Source organism: Phaseolus vulgaris, chromosome 2, assembly GCF_051622355.1.
Source record: "Phaseolus vulgaris cultivar YP4 chromosome 2, ASM5162235v1, whole genome shotgun sequence".
Lineage (NCBI taxonomy): Eukaryota > Viridiplantae > Streptophyta > Magnoliopsida > Fabales > Fabaceae > Phaseolus > Phaseolus vulgaris.
In genome coordinates, this window is record NC_143499.1 from 14,596,262 (window position 1) to 14,617,459 (window position 21,198).

General features: G+C 32.4%; 1 protein-coding gene across 1 annotated transcript; it reads right to left on the reverse strand.

Annotated features, from left to right (window-relative positions):
- Positions 1-1,071: 1,071 nt before the first annotated feature.
- Positions 1,072-2,996, reverse strand: LOC137810765 (delta(8)-fatty-acid desaturase 2). Its single transcript, XM_068612186.2, has one exon. It carries the CDS (start codon positions 2,644-2,646, stop codon positions 1,303-1,305), a length of 1,344 nt encoding a protein of 447 aa, XP_068468287.1. The 5' UTR covers positions 2,647-2,996; the 3' UTR covers positions 1,072-1,302.
- Between the last annotated feature and the right edge of the window lie 18,202 nt (positions 2,997-21,198).

Genomic DNA, 21,198 nt, shown 5'->3' on the forward strand with positions numbered 1-21,198 from the left:
AAAACTCAAATGTACACTTGAACTACAAAATGAAATTCACATAAAAATAAGTTCAGAGTGAGTTTAACAATAACAAACATGTAACTTCTCGTTTTTTTAACCCAAATCTATACTTTGTTAACAAATAACTAGCCCAAAAAAGGGTTAAATCTTGTAAATAATATTAAGGAGAAATGGAATACGTCAATCATGACAAGAATGCCTAACCATAAAGCATATCAACTTCTCTTGCTGGCACCACAAAATTAATTTACAACTACAATCCTTTACAACTGGAGAATATAAACCTTTGAATTATGTTTTTGTGATGATAAAATAACTTTAAAAGGCACAAGTTTAAGAATTTCCAAATACTTTATCAGAACTTAAAATTAAATTCTAAACTGCAGAGAATCTGTTTCCATTTCCATAAGTATTCTTCTTGGGGAAGCCAGACAAATCCATTCTGATGGCATCATACACATTCATTAATCCATTCTAGCTAGGTGAAAATACCATTTCAATTGCTTATTCTTTAGACCAGATTATCAACTAAAAAACTAGCTTCTACCAATTCAAAATCATTCTTAGTGACTCAAATACATTAATTGCTCCATCCTAGCTTTGCTCAATTAATCACCACTACTTTCCAATATCAATTATTGCTTCCAAAGGAATTTAGCTGCTGCTGAGAATCAACATTTTACCTTGATGCCACATTCTCCAGCATGAATCATTCTTTTAGCGAAAGTGAAATTCATTGTGATGCCTTCACTGCCAACAAACTGCTGACTGATACGTAAGACTTCACTTGGAATACATGGGTTGAGCTATATAACATTGACATAATAACAGAGCTCGTTTTCCTTCTACTTCTATTTTTCAGGCACAGGAAAAGGCTTGAAAATCAATATGCCGTATATTGTCATAATTATATCCTCTCTCAGCAACAAAACCAGAATAAAAGAAATATTCTACTCAACAAGTGATGAATACAAAGTACGTACATACACAATCTGATGAAATCTTTCTATCTTCTATTATGGTCAACCATGCCAAGGTAAGCAAAACCAAGTGAAAGGCAAAAAGGCATATAGGATATGAATTTTGTATTGATGCAAAGCACATGAACTGTAATAACATCTGAATCACCATCCATTTTTACACACACCTAACAAAAAGTTAAATTCAAAGCCCAATCTGGAAAAGTGGGGCTAGCAATATCACAACAAGATTTTTTTTTTTTTCTTGTACAAGAGGAAAAACAAATAAAAAAAAAAAGCACCTTGATAAAATCCTAAACTCCCAAAAACCTATCGTGCCTCAACCATGCGTATTAACAGCTTCCCACAACAAATTCTTAGGGGCAGAGTTGCTCAAGTCCCTGGCTTGTAGGGCAGCTGTCCTGAGGGTCCTAATTGTCCACTGATTGGCCTCCCAAAATGACAAGCTCCTATAGGGCAAATTATGCTTCTTGCAAAGGTCACTAACCAAAGGTGAAATCTTCCTCAATTGACACCTAGGTAGCCTTGGAAATAAATGATGCTCAAGCTGGAACTGCAGGCCACCAAAAAACCAATCCATCCAAGAGGAGCAAGATATATCCAATGTCCCACTTGTCTGCTTTTCAAACCAGTCATTCCCACTAGGTAGCCCAACATATACATTTGCAGCAAAGTGATTCAAGCAGAATTGAATATGCTGAATGGAACAAACAGCAAAGCTACTAAGAACAAACATAACCCTCTCAGGCCAATTTGGTAGGCAAGACACCAAAAGTGGGAACCAAATCCAGAACACAAGGATCCCCATTAGGTTCAAGGCTCTGTCCTGCACTTTACGTTTAGAAAACAAGAGCAGGATCGTCTGCAAATACAAGTTGACCCTGGCAACGCTCATGACCGGGTAAAAAGTAAAGTGCTGGTAACAGATCAAGAACCTGGCAAAGTAATCAAACTCCAACTTTCTCCCATAGAAATGAGAAGTTAATGAATTGAAGAAGCGCGAGGACACGGCGAAAACCGGCATGTGTTGCAGATCAGGGTCATGGTCAAGGCTGTTGCAGGCTATGTGGTGAGCATTGTGAGTCCACTTCCACCAAGCAATGCTTATCCCAGTCAAGCAGTTCCCGGAGAGGACCTGTGCAACCTTGTTGTAACCTTTGTTTGTCATAACCACATAATGACCAGAATCATGGCCAACATAAGCACTTTGCATCCAGAGAAGCCCTAGCAGCATGCCTGAGCCCAAATGAGCCCACACACTAGTGCACCCCAACACACCATATAGCACAATGAGGAACATAGCAGCAACGGCTACAAGGGTGTAAGATGTGATATGCCCTTTGGTGTCAAAGAGACCCATTTTGGAAAACTCAGATGCAAGCTTTCTGTAGTCCCTGGACACCTCAGAGACCTTGAAATCACTGAGGTGGTAGCCAGTGAAGAATCTGTCAAGGTGTGACCATGCTGTACCAGGATGGTAAGCTATGAATGCATCTGTGACATCCTGGCCAGCAAGGTTCAAAATTGGAACATCACCACCAGGGTGCTCCTTCACCCAATCAGACACATTGTACACCTTCCCTTGAATGGAGATCCACAAATCTCCAACCTTGTTGTGACCCTTCAGCTCCTCAGAGGTCATGTACTTCTTCTCACCCTCCATGATTGTGTTGGACCAACAAAAACAACACAAATCAAACACAATGGGAGAAAAAAAGAAGATAATATTGATAGATAAGATAACAACAATAATGGGGTATCCGGTTCTGCAATGCAAAAAAATCTAGATCAAAGAATCCCCTTTTACCAGAACGGGATTATTCGTTCACGAAAATATCCCAATGGAAAGGGATTTCAATTTGATATGGTTGAGGATCTAATACCCCTTTACCCCCTCTCTCTAAAGTTTTTTCTTCTGTGTCGGTTTTTATTGTGCTCTCTGGGAGTTTGAATCTTTTAAGGTGCCACCATAACGTTACAGCCAAAAAAATAGAGGGTTTTTTCGCACCTCCGTTTTTTAATATTTAATATATATTTGTACCACTTCAACATCACGCACATTGTATTCATAAACATAACATAAACATTCATTTTAATCATAAATACCACTTTTTATAATATTTTTTCTTAATATATAATAGATAGGTTGATCTTCTTCATAGTTATTTTTAAAAAAATTAAATTGATTAATAATATAAAATATTTTATATTTTTTAAAGTTAAAAAAAATTGAATGTTCTTCTTTAATTCAAATTTGTTAAATTACTCATTCACTCTGTATATTTAAAAAATATTTTTTAATTTAAAACACATCACTTTTAGTTTATATTATAAAACAAACAAAAAAGCAATCATTATAAAGAAAACAGAAGAGCTGATCAATAAAAATAAAAATTATAGAAAGGATGTAAATAGGAAAAAATATTAAAGAAAAACAATTATCAAAACAAATCTTTGTTATTGATTGTTGTATATATGGATGAAAAGAAATACAAGAAAAAAACAGATAATGTATTTTTTGTTTGGTTACAAAATTAAAATAAAAGGGTGAAAAAGTTGACTAAGAAATAAAAATGAGTTTTTGTTTGAACTTTTAAAATTGTAAGTTTGAGTTTTTTTATGAGTTTACAGGATGAGAAAACTATGGGTATGATATGATGATAATGAAGAAAAAGAAATGGTTTAAAGAGATAAAAATGGTAAGAAAAAGACATAGGAAAACCACCTAGGTAAGTAGTCGAAAAGGTGTGGTGATACATGTTTGTTGCAGAGAAACCTGAATGCAAGTGGTGTTGTTTCGTTGGATTTCATGGTCCCTCTTTCTTCAACGGCTTTTATGGACTGGGGTTTAGGGTTTTTCTGAATTGGTGGACCTACACAACATATATGTGAGAGTTAAAATGATGTTACCGATTTAATCAAATATTAAACTATATTTTCCTTCCTAAAAACCTAGTTACTAAACCCTAATTTTCATAAACATGGTTATCAAAATATTATAAAATTAAGAGAAAAATTATATACAAATATATGCATGAAAATAGTTATAAAAATGGGTATTATATGTTAACAAAGAAAAGAAACTATTTTGTAACAAATAAACAAAATATATGTTAACTAACTACAAATTAGGGAAAGAATCAAAATTTGACAATGAGGTATCCAATGTACTAAGACTTTGTTTTACTCTGAGATAATAAATGACATGTTTGTGTCACACACTACATTTTAAAATCTATATTATTATCCATTTTTTATTAGATAACCATTTATTTCATTAAAAAAAATTAAAATAGAATTAAAAAAATGATAAAAATAAATTGTATATTATGTATTGTAGTTCTTTTTAATAAATAGAAATACACATATGGCAGTGATAAAAATAAAAAATGCAAATATACAACAATGATAAAAAAAATTTAAATACACATGTTAATATTTTAAAAATACATACACATAAGTTTACAATGAATTAAAATATTACAATATGAATTTATAATTCATTTTAATAAATACAAATACACATATGATAATGATAAAACTAAAAACTGCATATATACAGTTTGATATTTAAAAAATACAAAAACACATAAATTTATGATGAATTAGAATGTTTGAGTATGAATTTATAGTTCATTTTAATAAACTATTACAATACAAGTTCTCCTGATTCTATACAAACTTGGAGTATTTCAAAACATTCCTATTAAAAGATTATGGCTTATAGAAATACAAACATTTACAATATAAGGTTCAAAAAACATTCTAAAGCCCTTCAAAACCCCTGACACCTGTATGCTCATATGCTCGTGTACATAGTACAGTCATCGCAGTTTACAACACAACAAGAAAAGCAAGGGTAAGGTAGTGAAAAAAAATTGTTATAATATATACATAGTCCAATCAAAAGAGAAAACCAATTAATTTCTCAATTATTCAATCTTCTTCAAAAGTCAACATAAAATGATCACATAGATCTCACATGGATCTACACATCCAAGATATTTAGCAAACATAATAACAACTAACGTCTTTCGAAAGACCCGTATTAACTAAGTCCTGCCAGAGACTAACACCTGATCCAAAGATTACTAGCGAATCCTTTTAGAATTGTAGGCCTTAAACAAGAGGGAGGTGAATTGTTTTTGAACATTTTTCGCAAACTTTGAAGGTATAGAGAAAGCGAATGAAGAATCAAAGCCAACGGAATGAAAATGCTAAAGATAAAAAATTGTTTTAGTTGACTTCGAGAAAATCAACCGATTGTTTACGTGATTCAACCGGTTGTTTTTATCAGCAGTTAATAAAAACAACTTACAACAAATATATTTGAGATCAGGGAAAGAGAGAATCACACAAACAAATTTATACTGGTTCACTCTTACACCAAGAGCTACATCCAGTCCTCAGAAACCACTGAGTATTTCACTATGTAATCAACCACAGATTACAAACCACACACACCAAAGAAGTGATCTTGAACCCCTAAATAACACACACTTCCTTTGACAATTACAACACACCACATATCAGAATACCCTCTGACTCTATGAAACACAATTCCTTACAAAAATACAAATCAAAGAGAGAGTAAGGAATGATCACACCGGATACAGATTGAATTACAAAAATTACACAACAGTCTTATTCCACTCTTAGACAAGTCAAATCAAAGCTTGATGTAAATCTTAGAGAAAACTGATTTAATGAAGAAACCAAATCAGTTTTGAATCAATTAAAACAAATTTACCAAACTTAACAAATTTTGTTAAGGATTTTCAAAAACAATCGGTTGAATTATCAAAACAACCGATTGAATTGGCTTGACAACAAAGTCAACCAATTTCAAGCTTTGTCAAACCTGTTTCAAAAACACTAAGTGTCAAACAACCGATTGAAACGATAAAACAACTGGTTGTTTTTCCACTTCTTTGTAAAACTTTTTTTTTTCAAAAGGATTTGATTTAAACCAACTTTGAATCCTAACTAAGAGTGGATTTACAATTCAAACTACCCAGAACTCATACACACAAGCAACAACAAGCCTTCAAGCAATCCATATAGATTTAGAGACATCAAAGCTCTTGTTCAACAAATCCAAGAGAAAGGATCAGGGTAAGTTCAATACAACCCAAGTCGTGCATCTCATATATCACGATGTGCATGAACTCCTCCAGCTTCTCACCACCTGATATCTTAGTCTATGTGAATTAGATCATCAGTGAAGCTCGGAGATCTCTGTTACCATATGAGCATCAATACTCAATACACAACAAACATCAGTCCATACATTATCCCAAATGTATGAATTCAATTCCATACCATTTTCATCCTACAATATCATTCAAAACGCAATCCACAATATTCAAAATCTTATTTAACATAAAAAAACAAAACTTAAATACTAAACCATTAAAATCTAATATTTCTACAAGTTTAAATAATATATAAACAAACAACACAATATATAAACATACAACATCCTAGTAAAAGAAATTCAATATTGGGACCACGTCCCCTTTACATCCAGATCTTCTAGCCTAGGGTACTATTAAAAATTAAAGTTAGTTTCCCTTACCTAAAATTCCTTATTCTGATGGAAATTCTACCTCAAACAAGGGAACCACTCGAAAATTTAGGAACCTATAGCAAGTTATTGAAACATTACCAAATTTTAGTATATGGTACAACAAGTTGAGAGAAACACTTTTCTCAACTGGTCCAATCAAGATTGATGACAAAATCATAGAGAAAAACAAAGAATAAAGGATTTTTATGGTGAAAATGAACTTACTCTGTTTGAAAATATGATCGGGTAGAAATGTGTCCTGAATCCTCAGCTACAACATGGCATGATCAGATTTTGAAATATATGAGTTATGGGAGAGAAATTGAAGAGATAAGGGAGAGGGAGAAAAATAGAGAGAGACAGAGGAAAAAAATGTGAAACGAGGGCACTGCACGAGGGTTACATTATCCCAAACTAAAAAAAAATCATCCTAAAAAATTAGCTTACCAAGAAATACTAGGATATTATTCTTTTATCTTCTCTTTTATTTTTCAAGTGGAATCACATCATATGAGATTAAACTATACTTTGACTATGTTAATGCCTTTTCCATGAAGTTACCTTACTTGAGAACCCAAAATTTTAACTGAATCCACTTTAAAAGAGAGATATTTTATTCAACTAAATAGACATTGGAGTGTGATTGTGACCAATTATATATATATATATATATATATATATATATTTCCTTAGTTACAATACATGAAGGACATAATGAATGTTGGTTAACGAAAGAGATAAACAATTTTATAAGTAGTAGAACCTATGAATTTTGGAGTCATCTTCTTAGATATGATTGTTCTCCTTACACCAAGGAATGACGTAACTCACAAAAGATCACTATTACCCATAGAGAAGCTTAAAAATCTTCTTCATTTATCTGTGTCAGATGTCTACCTGGTCGAAGATGTCTTCAGTCATCATAGTTCTCAAAATTTGGCTCACAGGTTTTGATAACTGAGCTGATGAAAAATACGTCGAGTCTTTTTTTTTTACTTGACTAACTTTCTCCTAGTGTATATCAATGAATGCTTCGATGTCTTTTTCCTCCATCTTAAACAGACGATCTAGGTCAACCCCCCGACCTTCGAGTATTTTGCAATATTTTTACTAAAAGGTTCTTGTCAAATTGCCTAGGAAATTTTCATGTGACCTACCTCAAAGATCCACGACTTTGTTGTAGTCTAACATGAGCAATGGCATCTCACATCAGCATCTCCACAAGCATATCTCTAATAACACTCATGTTATCCAATACAAACTTATACTAATATAGGCAACACCAAATTCCAAAGAAATGGAATCTATAGAAACTTGAGATAGTTGTAACTAAATCAAGATACGGATACACATTAATAATAATAATAATAAAAAAATGCAGATACGCGGGCATAGGAACGACTGTGTTCCCGCTAGTAAATATAAAGAGGATTCCTTTAAATAACCGTTTCTTGGTGTACACAATTTTTTTCTCATTCTACCCTTATTTAATATATCTCATTCTATTAGTACAATGGAGTATTCTGTCATTTCATATGAATTACTTTAAAAAAATTAATTTTTTAAATTAATATTAATTTGGACAATTTTTATATGCAAACTAACTCCCCCACTTTTCCCTTAATTCCTATTTTAAGGCAACAACAAAAAGAAAAAAGATATCATTTCTCTTACCCGTTCTCACACCAAATCTCATATATCAAATAAAATAACTTTCATTTTCAATCACTCTCTTCACTCACGAGCAACTCTATTCTTTGGTAAAGTCATTATTTTTTTGTATCTACCATCAAGTGAATCATAATTGTTCCGGCTGGTTGACCTAAAATGCCTACGTCACTCCCACGTCCAGAATCCTTGCGTTATCACGTGCCTTTCCTGTGACGAATGCCTGAAAACACAAAGACAAAGGGCTTCCTAGAGGCCATTTGAACTCCAACGCTCAAGTCAATCTTAGGACTAGGAAACACCAAAATTGTATAACTATCACTGTGTGTGTTAAGCGATGCAAATGAATAGCGTTCCTTGCTAAGTTTGTTACCTTTCTTTATATAGACTGAAACTAGGGTTTCCTCTTTACCCAAAATGGGCTTTCTGATGGGATGGACTCAACACTGTTGTTACCCTACTCTTAGGATAACCTAGCGCGTGAGTTCCCTAACTGGAGTGCAACCTCTGACGGGGTGACCACCTGGGTGCCTCCTCGTGCGTCTGATCTTTGGGGTCACCCGTCTTTGGGAGTACCCTAGTTGTTCACGTGTCATGCATGCAACTCATCCTTAGAATGCGACCCTCACAGGTCATATCTTTCCAATGGCTATATACTTGTGTTACGCCTAAACGCGTCATCTACTCTACACGCATGGACTCTTGTGACTTAGGCTTCTCCCTTTCTGATAACTGGTGTGTGGTCTGAGATCCACCTCTCGTGGCTCAGCTCTGTTGTTCGGGTCCCGGTGTCCGACCTCTCCACACTGTCTAGTGGCATGTCGGTACATCTTGACGACCGATGTTTGACCACTCTTTGGCTCATTGGCGCACGTGTTTCACAAGATACTGGCTCACGCTGCTCGTGGGACCCTGCTTACGTGGCACCAATATTACCAGTGGTCAACGAAGCCCGAGAACTGGTCGGTACAATAACCTTAATATTGTACATAACATCTCGATTTATTATTTACATACCAGTCTAAAATATCATAATATAAGATATATTATGTATCTTTATACAAATATATTATAACAACTATTCAAAAGAATTCATACAATAAATATATATATATATATATATATATTAATATTATGGTGTAGTCCTATTTTTAATATTTATAATATTATTTATTTTCATACCATATACGAAGGCAATCTATCAACATATAAATATGTTTGGGTGAAATAATTTAATTTAAACATTATACACATGGTACATATATAAAATGTATACATATACATATCACATCTTGTTATACTATTAATAAACATCACAAATTACACTTATACATTCTCAATAATACCCTTAATAAACAATATATAAAGTATAACATTACCAACAAGATATTAGAATATTTGATTATATTCAAATTATGAATGTAACTTGCGATTTTTTTTTCCACGGTAGCATTGTTTCCCCAAATATTTACCTAACTAGACCTGTTTTGAGTTTATTTTCTGAATTAAAACATTTTATTGTAGCAAAAGCGAGTTGGGTCCATGAGAAGCCAAATTCCCAACTACATATTCATTATTGCTCACAACATCCACTACGCAACATGTGCATGCCTCCATGTAGCCATCGTGACTTGTGCCTCCCTCCACGTAGTCGTTGAGTCATGCCTTCTTTCATATTGTTGTCCATTTTGTGTCGGTTCATCTTCCTAAATAACATGTTTTTTCAACATTATTTTAATATTGTATTATGTATGTCCTATGTATATTCTTTGTGGATAACAGGAAATTATGTTTGTAACGTAAAACATATATTGTAATGTATATTAAGAAAAGAGTCACACACATAGAGACATGATATATAATGAGAATAGTATCAGATTAAATGTGCAATTTTAAATTTTAAAACTTTTACTTTAATAATTTAAAATGTTTCAATTAGATTAAATATGTAATTTTGTCAAGTTTTGAACTTAATAAACTCAACTTTAATCATCCTAATTTAGCCTATATATCTAAATGCTTTAAGTGTAAAATTATAACAGGATAATTTGTGGGGTATTTTTATTTTGATTACTTCTACTAATTGAAAAACTTGTGGAGTTATAATTATTGTATTTTTTTTTAAATTTCTTGCTTATTGAATAAGTTGTAGGCTATTGTTTAATTTTTTGGGATACCTATGATAGAACCATTTTTTTACAGAGCTAGTAATGTCCCATAACAAATATACATGTTTGATGTGTTAGCACAAATACTAACACGGATACAAATACAGATACGAAGAATACATAAAATCTTTAAAATGTAGGACATGGGAACACAGATCTATATACTATATAATTATGAATTATATAAATTGACAATAAAGATTTATGTCTACAGGTATGTTCCAGATTATTTTTTGGAGCAGATGTTTTTCATGACTGGTTCACAAGGATTTGTTTCTTATTTTTATAATCATAATAACAATTTATACAATAAAGTTTGAATTTTTAGAAAATTAATGTATTTTTTCTTTTTAAAATTGTGTTAAAACAGTACTAGAATTGTCAGAAATCTAACAAATATTTTTTGAATTAGACACTTCACAGATGCGTGTCCTACAGGTGTCATACGAGTGTCGGTGTCTGATACTCGTATCGGACACCGACACACCATTTAAGATGAGTGTATGAGCTTCATAGGTTACTGTAAAACTCGTAGAAGAAAGATATAGAGAAAGTGTGACGATGGAGAAAGAGACATGGCATATAGAGAAAAATATATGGTAAAAGGAGATAAAAGAATAAAACTTTTGAAAGAGAATATAAGGGGTAGAATATTTATATATTTGTTTTTAAATAATATTTTATAATTTTTTTTTTAATTTTAAGGTGGAGTATTGTGTAAGTTTTGGCACTCCAACCTTATTTATTTAAAAAAAATGCCCCTGCAAGGTTTTTTTACATTATTATTTAAAATTATTTATTTTAAAAAATTCATTATTTTTTATTTTCATTTTACTTCGTTGTACAATCTCTTAAAAATTACTTAATTTATATTCTAATGTTTAAAACTTATTTTAATAAAACACAAAAAAGAAAAAACTGAACTTTTAAAATATAGTTTTGATCGTAAGATTAAATAATAAAATTTTCTAACTCTTTTGTTTAGAGTAAAGATGACATAACTTAAGTAGAGTAAAATTATTTTGTTTATTTCTTTTATTACAGGTGACCCACTCAAAATTAAATTCGCGATATTCACTCTTACAGTCTAGAGTCTATTTTTTCAACTAATTTCAAACAAAATCTAGGCAAGATCCGTTTCTTTAAGGTTTTTAATAAAGTTAAAAATGTATGACAATGTTATTTGTATTTTTTATTTATTTATAGAAATTGTGCGTAAAACATAACGCATGCTCGTAAAAGAATTTTATAATCAAATAAATTTGCAATATAAAAATATATTACGTTTTTTTCTGTATAGTATTATGTTTATTTTTATAATAATTATTTAAAAAGTATATTTATCATAATTTCTGATTAATAGATAGTTCAATTTTTATACACTAAACATAAAATTAAACCCAAATACAATGTAATTTTTGCAAAGTTATAAATATAAAAATATTCTAACATTGGAATTATTATGATTATATTTTTTTCAGAAATCTATTTAAAGCAAGTTTTTAAAATATAACTTAAAAAATATTTTGGGGTCTTACACTTGCAAAGAAGATTTGACGCTTTAAGTCGTGTTATTTTATATCAAAGTTATATGTTAATGATCAAATATTCATTACTTCTCATTTTATGGATATCCATCTATTTATAGTTTTTATCTTGAGTATTACCTATAAAGTAGTTTAATGTAGACGTTTAGAGAATGATCAAGATTCCTCCGTCCTTAATCACCATCACCAGTTTAACATGTTAGATCAAAAGGTCGAGATCGATGGATTTAGATTTAATTTTTCTTAGCCAAAATATCGATAAGTCAAGATGTCGAATATTTCGATAAAGAATTCGTGCCTCAAATTACTATTATTGTTAGTACAATTGTTTTTTCAAATTTTTAAATCTCTTTAACTTGTCTATAAACTCATTATTGAAGAGATAAAGAAACTAGTTAACCAATCATATGAATAACTTAATCACTAAATTAGAGTTTAAAAAACTAAAATAGGAGAAATGTCATCTCGTTGATTACAAGATTCAAATAGTAGAATACTTAAATAAAAAATATTTTCAACATGCATTAAATAAAACATTTTTAATAAGAAAAACTCAATTTAAAAATACACAAAATGTTTAAAAAATTAATTAAGTCTTAAAAAATTAATTAATTTAAGAGAACTAGCGATTTTCTTGATGATGGTTTTCAAAGTGCGGAAGGGTGCAAAACCAAGTAGAAAGTCCAAATTAAAAAAAAAAGTGTGTTTTGATACGATTTGTTGGTTTAGTACTAAGTATATTCGATGATGAGAAAACAGAGAAAGTTTTGTTGTTTAGGATAAAAAGCACAGAGATTATTTGATTAAAAAGATATACATTAAAGTAATTTGATTATGTTTGTTTTTTATATACTTTGCTCAAAAGAGGTTCCCAATAAGACATGTATATGAGATATGTGATGAGGAAAACCAAGTACGATAGTGAGGCCTACCAAAACTTAAGGAAAAAGGCAAAAAAAAATTGAATTGGCGTGGATGGTGATGCTTAAGGGCCTCCCTCCTTCAAGGCTATTCTTAAGTAACAAACAACACCTCCTACTTTAAGTGTTTGAATATCCTTTTTATTTTTTGCCTATGAAAATTCTAAAAATATAAAAACAAAATTCTTCTTTAAATACTTTTCAAATGTTTTCTTTAAACAAAATAACCTCAATCAAAATTTCGTTAGTGTTCTAAATAAAACTATTTTATATTATATTTAAGTTTTTTAATTAGAGTATTTGATATTAGTGTGTATGTGTATCACCATATGTTGAATTGCCGAATAGTTGACATGTAGAAGTTTTCAGACAATGTATTTGCTTAGACTCAAATGCTGACAACTCAACTTTCTGGTTTGGTAAAACATAACTAACTTACGTTAATTACCCACCACTAAACCTGATTACTAAGAGCAAAATAAGGCAAGTATTGGACCTGAATGGACTTACGTTAATCCTACTTAAGGATGACAAAGCGGGACACGCCGTGCGGGCGACCCGTGGGTAGAAAACGCGAGGCGAGCTGACATTTTCAACCCACTGACCCGCATTAGCCCGCCTCGCATAACCCGCGACTCACACGAGCTAGCAGTGGGGCGGGCTGGCCCGCTAGCCCGCAAAAAAATAAATAATTGACTTGGCAACAATGGTCCAGTGGAGGAGTGACAACTTTGAGTGAAAGAAAATTAGGTTTTCACTCAAAACACACACAACTACGTTGTTCCAAAAAACACACACAACACACTCTCCTTTGCAGCGTTGCCGCTCGCTCCATCTACGACTCCGCGTGGCTTTGCCTGCAACTATCGCGCACTACTGTCGTGCTGCTACCGATCCCATCGCTCTGCTCCCACAGACCGCTGTTGTCGCACTGCTGCTGTCTCCATTCCTCCTCCACGTTCCAAAAAAAAAAAGATGTGGGCCAACCCGCATGCGGGGCGGGCCATGAAAACCAATATGCATTTTGTATGTGGGCGGGCCTATGCGAGGCGGGCCAGCCCGCTTTGCCACCCCTAATCCTACTGCAGGAAAAGACCTATAGGAAAACTATAAATAGGTGACAACTCTCAAGATAAAATGTAATGAATGTTTAATCCTAAACTTATAACCTAAATATAATCACATCTGACTTGAGCGTTAGAGTGTCTTTGTAGGTATCCCCACCTTATCAAACAGAATGAGAGGAAGAGAGATCGAGTGACCAGATGCTTGAAAAGCCTAACAGGAGATACTCGGCCTTGTAAAAACATTATGGAATCATTATCTATTTTTTTAAAAATTATATTGATTCTAACCCATTTCAAGTATTATAAATAAATTTTTTATGTTTTTTTATTAAAAATTTAGATAATTTTATTGAATTCTTATGTTTGTTAAAGCTCTCATCTTCTTAGGAATATGAACAAATCATAATATATAAATGGATATAAACTTTATCTTATAAGTTCCTTTTTATAAAGTTGAGTCGAACATAAATTCACATACTAAGAAGTAAAGTCATTCATATACTATCATAGTCAAGCTCATCGTCTTTTATGTGTCACATGTTATCGAATTCGTGTTGAACCATCTACAAATATTTAATCTCACATGCCAAATGTTTATTTCTCATTATGAAAGGTTGTGATCAACTACATATATGGTCAAATCATAAAATACAAATACGAATATACATTTCATCTTACAAATTAATTTTTGTAAGTTTTTTTTTAATAAAACTCATGCTAGGAAACATGTGCCATCATATGAAAGATAACATAAAATAAAAAAAGAAAGAAAGAAAAAAACATGGAGGGACTAGACTAAACTCATGCGGAAAGAAACTTTAAAAGTAGCCTGAGCAACTACATTGGGAGTTTAAACAAACAAACAAAAAAGATAAATTAAGTAAAGATAAGAAAGGAAACAAAATAAAAATAAAAATCTCTAATGCGTAGCTCGAACGATTGAATACCAAATACAATTTGATTAACCCTCATTTGCATTCAACATTAGTAATAAAATCATATGATATTAATGCATGTCAGTACCATTACTTTTTCTTTGATTGACCTGTTTTGGAGGTCATCTTATTGGCTTTCAATCTAGCTTTAGGAGGACGTCCCGATCTCCTAGAGCTTTGAACTAGTTCATCGTCTTCACTTAATGATTCCTCCTTATCCATTTTTTCAGCCCAAAACTTAGAGACCAAATTGGCTTCTTCTAAGAAAATATCAATTGAGGTAGATTCAACTATATTCGCTGCCAAGATAGTTGGACATGACTCTTGAGCCTCTTGTTCATCACTTGAAAAAGATTCAAAATAGTTTTGCAAGACTAGATCTTGAGAAACAAATTTAGAAGTAACTTGTTTGGCAACAACTAAATTAGGACTTGTTGCATTAGTCGCATATTTGATATGAGAGAATCCTTCTGAAAGACCATAAATCATCTTATTCATGGACATCCTCCAAAGAGGGCATATAAGCAAAAATATCATCCTGATATCCTGGACCAACCCTTATATCCTCACAGATTTCTTAAACTTTTGACCAACAAGAGATGCACCATCCACCTGGCCAACAATAACTTCACCAAGGTTATTAAGATCAATAGCAACTCCCTCAACTTCCACCACCTCTACATTACGAACAGGTAAATCATATATTTGTACCTTTACCACAAAAAAATTGTTTCTTTGTGACAACAACCACTTCTTTGTGAGGGTGTCATTAGTTTATTTGGTCTAGATAGTCACAAGTTTGTAATGTACAACAACAAGTTTGGACAAAATAGTAGGTGGTTTGTCTGTCTTATTTCTTTTGGTTGCCAATATTTCATAGGAAATCATGGATCCTGACCCAACATTAAGCTTCAGTAAGCTTCATGGAAGATGGCACAAAGTCTTTAGTCTAAGCAAAGACTCTTAAGTTACCCAAATTCAGACTCCAAGATCCCACTGCTAGGACTTTTCTAATGTCTTCAAGGGAAGAAAAAACAAATTCATAAAACCCTTTTCACAGAGGAATAACTTTCCAAGATCCCAGAGATTTCCAAGCAAGATTAATTTTTTGCAAATGACTATATGAGTAAGAGGTTTGTCACCTTTGGATAATACTATTCTTCCATGAAGGTGATTTTTACAGTCTTCAAGACCTGCAAGATACACGTCTTCATCAATTTGAACAAATATCAAAATATCCCTTGATGCAAGGAAAAGGCAACTGTGAAAAAGGATATCACAAGTATTATTCAAGACTTGTGCAAAAGTCTTCTTTTGTGCTTGAACCACATAAGATGACCTGGCTTGTGAAGAATAACCTTGGTCCTTGAGATAACCCCAAAGAATTTGAAAACCAAAAGAATCTATCCTTATCCCTCCAAAGGGACCAATACTTCAAATGTTAATCACCAACCAACAAGAAAGATGGCAAACAAGATGTGATCAAAGGATCAACGCTGCAAACCAAATTGCAATAAGAAACTCAGGAGAAAAACCAGCAAAACACAGTCGCACATCCAAAGAACCACACCACCAAAGGAGGACATAACCCTAATCGTTAGCCATCAATCACCCACCTCCAAAGAACAACATATGAGGACAATACCCTACTAGTCAATCAGTGAATATCCACCAAACCCTAACCAACACATCTTCTCTCCAAATGTTTGATAAATAATTATTTTTACTACTTTGTAAAGTATTTTTTATATGTGAGGTTTAATTATACATAAACTTATCCTACAATATTTATGATTTAGTAGGTGTTTTAAGGGAACCGTTAATTTGATATTATTCCCTTCTTTTTTTATAGAAAGAAATGGGTGTTTTTGGCATGTGATAGTAAAAAAAGAAAGAATGAAAGAGTCATCTTCACAATTCACACTTGCCCCAGCACACATGATCCATCTTCTTCAACGTCATTTGTGGAACGTGCCATGCTAACTCCCATTTTATCTCTTTTCTCTGTTTAAAACCACCAATGCTACTGCCTCCACAAAACTTAATTTCATGTCAACATCTCTGTTTCTCTTTAAGACAACATCTAGGGAATTATCATAAAATTAAATAAATACCAAATCATATAGATTTTCTAGTTTTATAACCTCTATTTTTTGAGTTGGATCTAATTTGATACATGTTCCGGCCGGTTGACCTGGGTCGTCTTTACGAGTGGCTTGTACTCACGAGCTAGAGCACCTTCGTTCTCTCTTGTATATGAGTAGCTGAAAAAGAAGAACAAAGGGGCGCCCTCGCGGCCGTTTGCACTCCGACGATCAAGTCAGCTAGCGAGAAACATCAAAGTGACTAGAAACTATATAATAATCTCAATGACTGGGACTGTGTGGCTAAACTGTGTTGCCCTAATTGCCTTGTGCTCACAGCTGGGTGCGCCGTCAAGAACAACTAGGGTCTAGTGTTCTGTGTAATTATGAAAGCGTACCTTACTAGGGCTCTTCGCGCCCTTTATATAGGTGAAAACTAGGGTTTACCTTTGCGTTGCTTGCTATTATCTAGGGTTCCTTGGAGAAGGTCCTTGCGCCGCTATCTTTAGGATCTTAGCGTATCCGGCCCATGGACTTCCCTTATCTGGAGTGCAATGTATAACCTTGCGGCCACTTGGGCTTTAACTTAAGCGTCGTATCTCTTGCGCTATGTTGACTATGTTGACTATACGGCGACTATGTTGACTTCTTGATCACCTACCTTTCTCTTGTCCACGTCATCACACCCGATGACCTGAACGGTACAATACATATAAAAGTTACTCTTAATTAATACCTAAATGTCAACAAATTAGTCCTTATATTATGTCAATTTTGCTCTTAGCAAAAGAAAACACACATCAATCTTTTTTATTTATTCATTAATAAAAAATGATTTTTTCCCAAAAACTTATTTAAGTTTTGTTCAAGGGACATACTCCTCAACCTCGTGAAGGGTCCGAAATGAAAATAACTACTTTGTGACCATTTCTTTTTACGTCCCTTCTATGATGTTCATGTTATCTTTTTATTTGAAAATTTTAAAGAAAGGAGATGACAACCTAGTGGAAAGCAATAAAAAACAGTGAAAATAGTTATAGATGCATAAATAAATTATAAAAAAGGATAAACGTAAAATGTCTACACTTTTATTCCTTAGTTTATTAAATTGTTTCTAAAATAACATTAATAAAACGTGTTGGGATAGTACATGGAGCCTGATTTCTTTAGGTTAATAGTAAATTCATCTCCCCTCTTTTTGTATCAACTATATAAATAACAAAGCAATGGTAAAAATAAATTACTATAGTTTTTTAATCAAGTGGGAAAGGTCACGGATCTTAACTGGGCCATGAAATAGTGGATATATAATGGGCTATGGTGTTCAATATAGGACACCCAATCATTTTTAACCTCCATCCAACATATTTTTTAAATTTTAAAAAATGTCCTTAATTTCGGAAATAAAAATCTGGAATTAAAAATAATATATTTCGGAAAAATAAATTTGGAAGAGATTATTGAATTTCGGAAATAAAAACCCGAAAACAAAAACTTAAAATCCTATTTCGGACAAAAAAATTTGGAATTGAAAAATAATACGTTCCAGAAAAAAATCCAGAAAAGAAATTATTGTATTTCGGAAATGAAAATCTGGAAACAAAAATGAAAAACCCATTCCGGATAAAAAAATCCGTAATATAAAATTTCGTTCTGGAAAAAGAAATCCAGAACAGATATTTTGGAATTTTCTTTTAAAGACAGTTTCGTCTTTTCCGCTGGAATCGGGTGCATTGATATGCTGCAGGAAGCAATTGCCTCAATATAGGCCAAACTTTGGGTTTTTTTCCTGCACCCCGTAAAAAATATGAAATGACAAAAATGATTCTGGAAAGTTATTCTCTCTTCCAAATGCCTATTTTGGAAAACAACTTTGTATTATGGAGCCCTATTAAACCCCATTCTAAAAAACAACTTTTCACTATGGAGAACCCATTTTAGAATATAGTTTTTTCGCTTATGAATTTTCAATTTTGGAATTTAGTTTTCATTATGAAATACCAATTCCTGAAGTCATTCCCAAAACCTAATTTCTATAACCACCAACGCCATTATACCTAACCCAAAACCATACAACATAACTTTTTTTTTTACCTTTAACCACCAACGAAGCCTTCTCAACACCCTAGCAATTCTACCATATCCTTTATTTTTATTTCGAAAATGAAAATTCAGAATAGAAAATAAACTCTAAACCCTAAAATAATAGATTTTAAAAAAATAGATCTGGAAGAGCTTTTTGTGTTCCAGAAATAAAAATCTGGAAAAAAAAAACCAAAAGATCATTCCAGATAAAAAAAAATCCATAATACAAAAAATAATACATTAAAGACATTTTCGTCTTTTAGATTGATATTGAGTGCAGTAATATGGTGCAGGAAGCAATTGCCCACTTTTAAATTCCCGAGATCAGCCTTCACACTTAAAATGAAAATCCAGAATTAAAAAAAAAACATTCTAAAAAAATCCAAAATAAATTATTGTGTTTTGAAAATGAAATTCTGGAATAGAATTCGAAAATCAAATATGGAAAAGCAATTCCAGAATGCAAAAAATACGTTAGAAAAAAAATCTGAAAATGTATTTCGGAAAACAATTCTAAATCTAGAAAAGTATTTCACAAATCTAAATTCAAAAAAGTATTGTAGAAAAGGAGTTTCATAATGTACTTTTATCTACACCCCTTTTACTTAAGGGCATTCTTATCATTTCATATAAAAAAATAAAATTAAAGTGCAGCTTCATATTTGACTGGTTGCGGGACGTAATTGGCAACAGCTAGTTTGAATAAAACCTGACTGCTTCTTCCTGCACCTCCATACCTTCTTCTCTCACCTCCATAGATTTTCATATTTCCAAAAATGTCCTCTGTAATATTCCGGATTACATAATCCGGAAGTCATTTTTCAAATTTGTAATTAGCTTCCGGATTATATAATCTGGAAGGTTTTTTTTTCAGATGCATGATTACTTTTCGGATTACATAATCTGGAAGTCTTTTTTAACTTCCGGATTATGTAATCCGGAAGTCTTTTTTCAAATGCGTTTTCGGATTACATAATCCGGAAGTTATTCTATGGGGTGACACAAGAAGGATAAAAATGTATTTTCATGTTGTGTATGGAGGTGCCAGAAGAAGATATGGAGGTGCAGGAAGAAACAGTCATAAAACCTTAACAGGACCCAACGAGACGATGAATATGAATGGGCCACTCTCACATAGCCCAAGACGTTTTGAAATAAAAGTTTTAAGGCAGTTTCTTCCTGCACCCCACAATATTATGCAAAGACCAAACTGTCCCTATTACTTTTTAAAAACCCTAAATTGCACTTAAACTGATTTTTTTTCCATTTCGGATTATAGATTTTGGATTGGTGTTTTAGGTAAAATTTTGGATCTACTAATCCGTAATTCAAAATATACATTCCATATTCAAAAATTCATCATTCAAAAAAAGCATTCTGGATCCACCAATCTGTAATAGAAATATACATTCCGGATTTAGAAATCCATAATAAAAAAAAAAGCATTCCGGATCCACCAATCCATAACAGAATTAGGCTTTCAGATTCAGCAATCTGGAAATAAACAATTTATGCAAAATTTGCTTCCAAAACACCCCCTCATCCAAAAAGCAAAATGATTCAGTTTTAGATTGATCAATCCGTAGCACACTCCCGGATCACGATTTCTGGTAACCAACAAAAATGTCATAACCACCAATACTCCTAAAAAACTTAATTTTTACCTCTAGAAGTGAAGCAAGACTTCAACAATGCAACTCACTCCTCCACCTTGCTCTACACAACTAAAATGACTCTCCACCAGCGCTTGAGATGAATGAAGAAGATGAACAGTGTAATATAAACTGAATCACGGTGCCCTTTCAAATAAAAGATCAAGGCCAGTTTTAGAATTTACAAATTTGTGGGGGTGCAGGAAGAAAAACGTAGGGGTGCAGGAAGAAAAACGGAGGGGTGCAGGAAGAAGAAGCCGAGTTTTAAAAATAGGAGGCACTCGTTAGACGAGCACAAAACACTTGCTTGTTTTATATTAAATTTATTTTAAGTTTAACAATATTTTAAGTATCTAATAAATTGAGATAATTTTAGTTAACTTTTTTAAATATTTTTTATTTATTCTAAGTATCCAACAATTTTTTTTATATTTTTTGTTAATATTTATTTTTGTTTTTTTAAATTTATTTTACTAATCAATTTAGTGTATCTCTTTAATATTTTTCAAGTCGCATCTTC

Excerpts from the sequence above, each read along its gene's own strand:
- LOC137810765 (XM_068612186.2), bottom strand. The coding sequence starts at position 2,646 with ATGGAGGGTGAGAAGAAGTACATGACCTCTGAGGAGCTGAAGGGTCAC.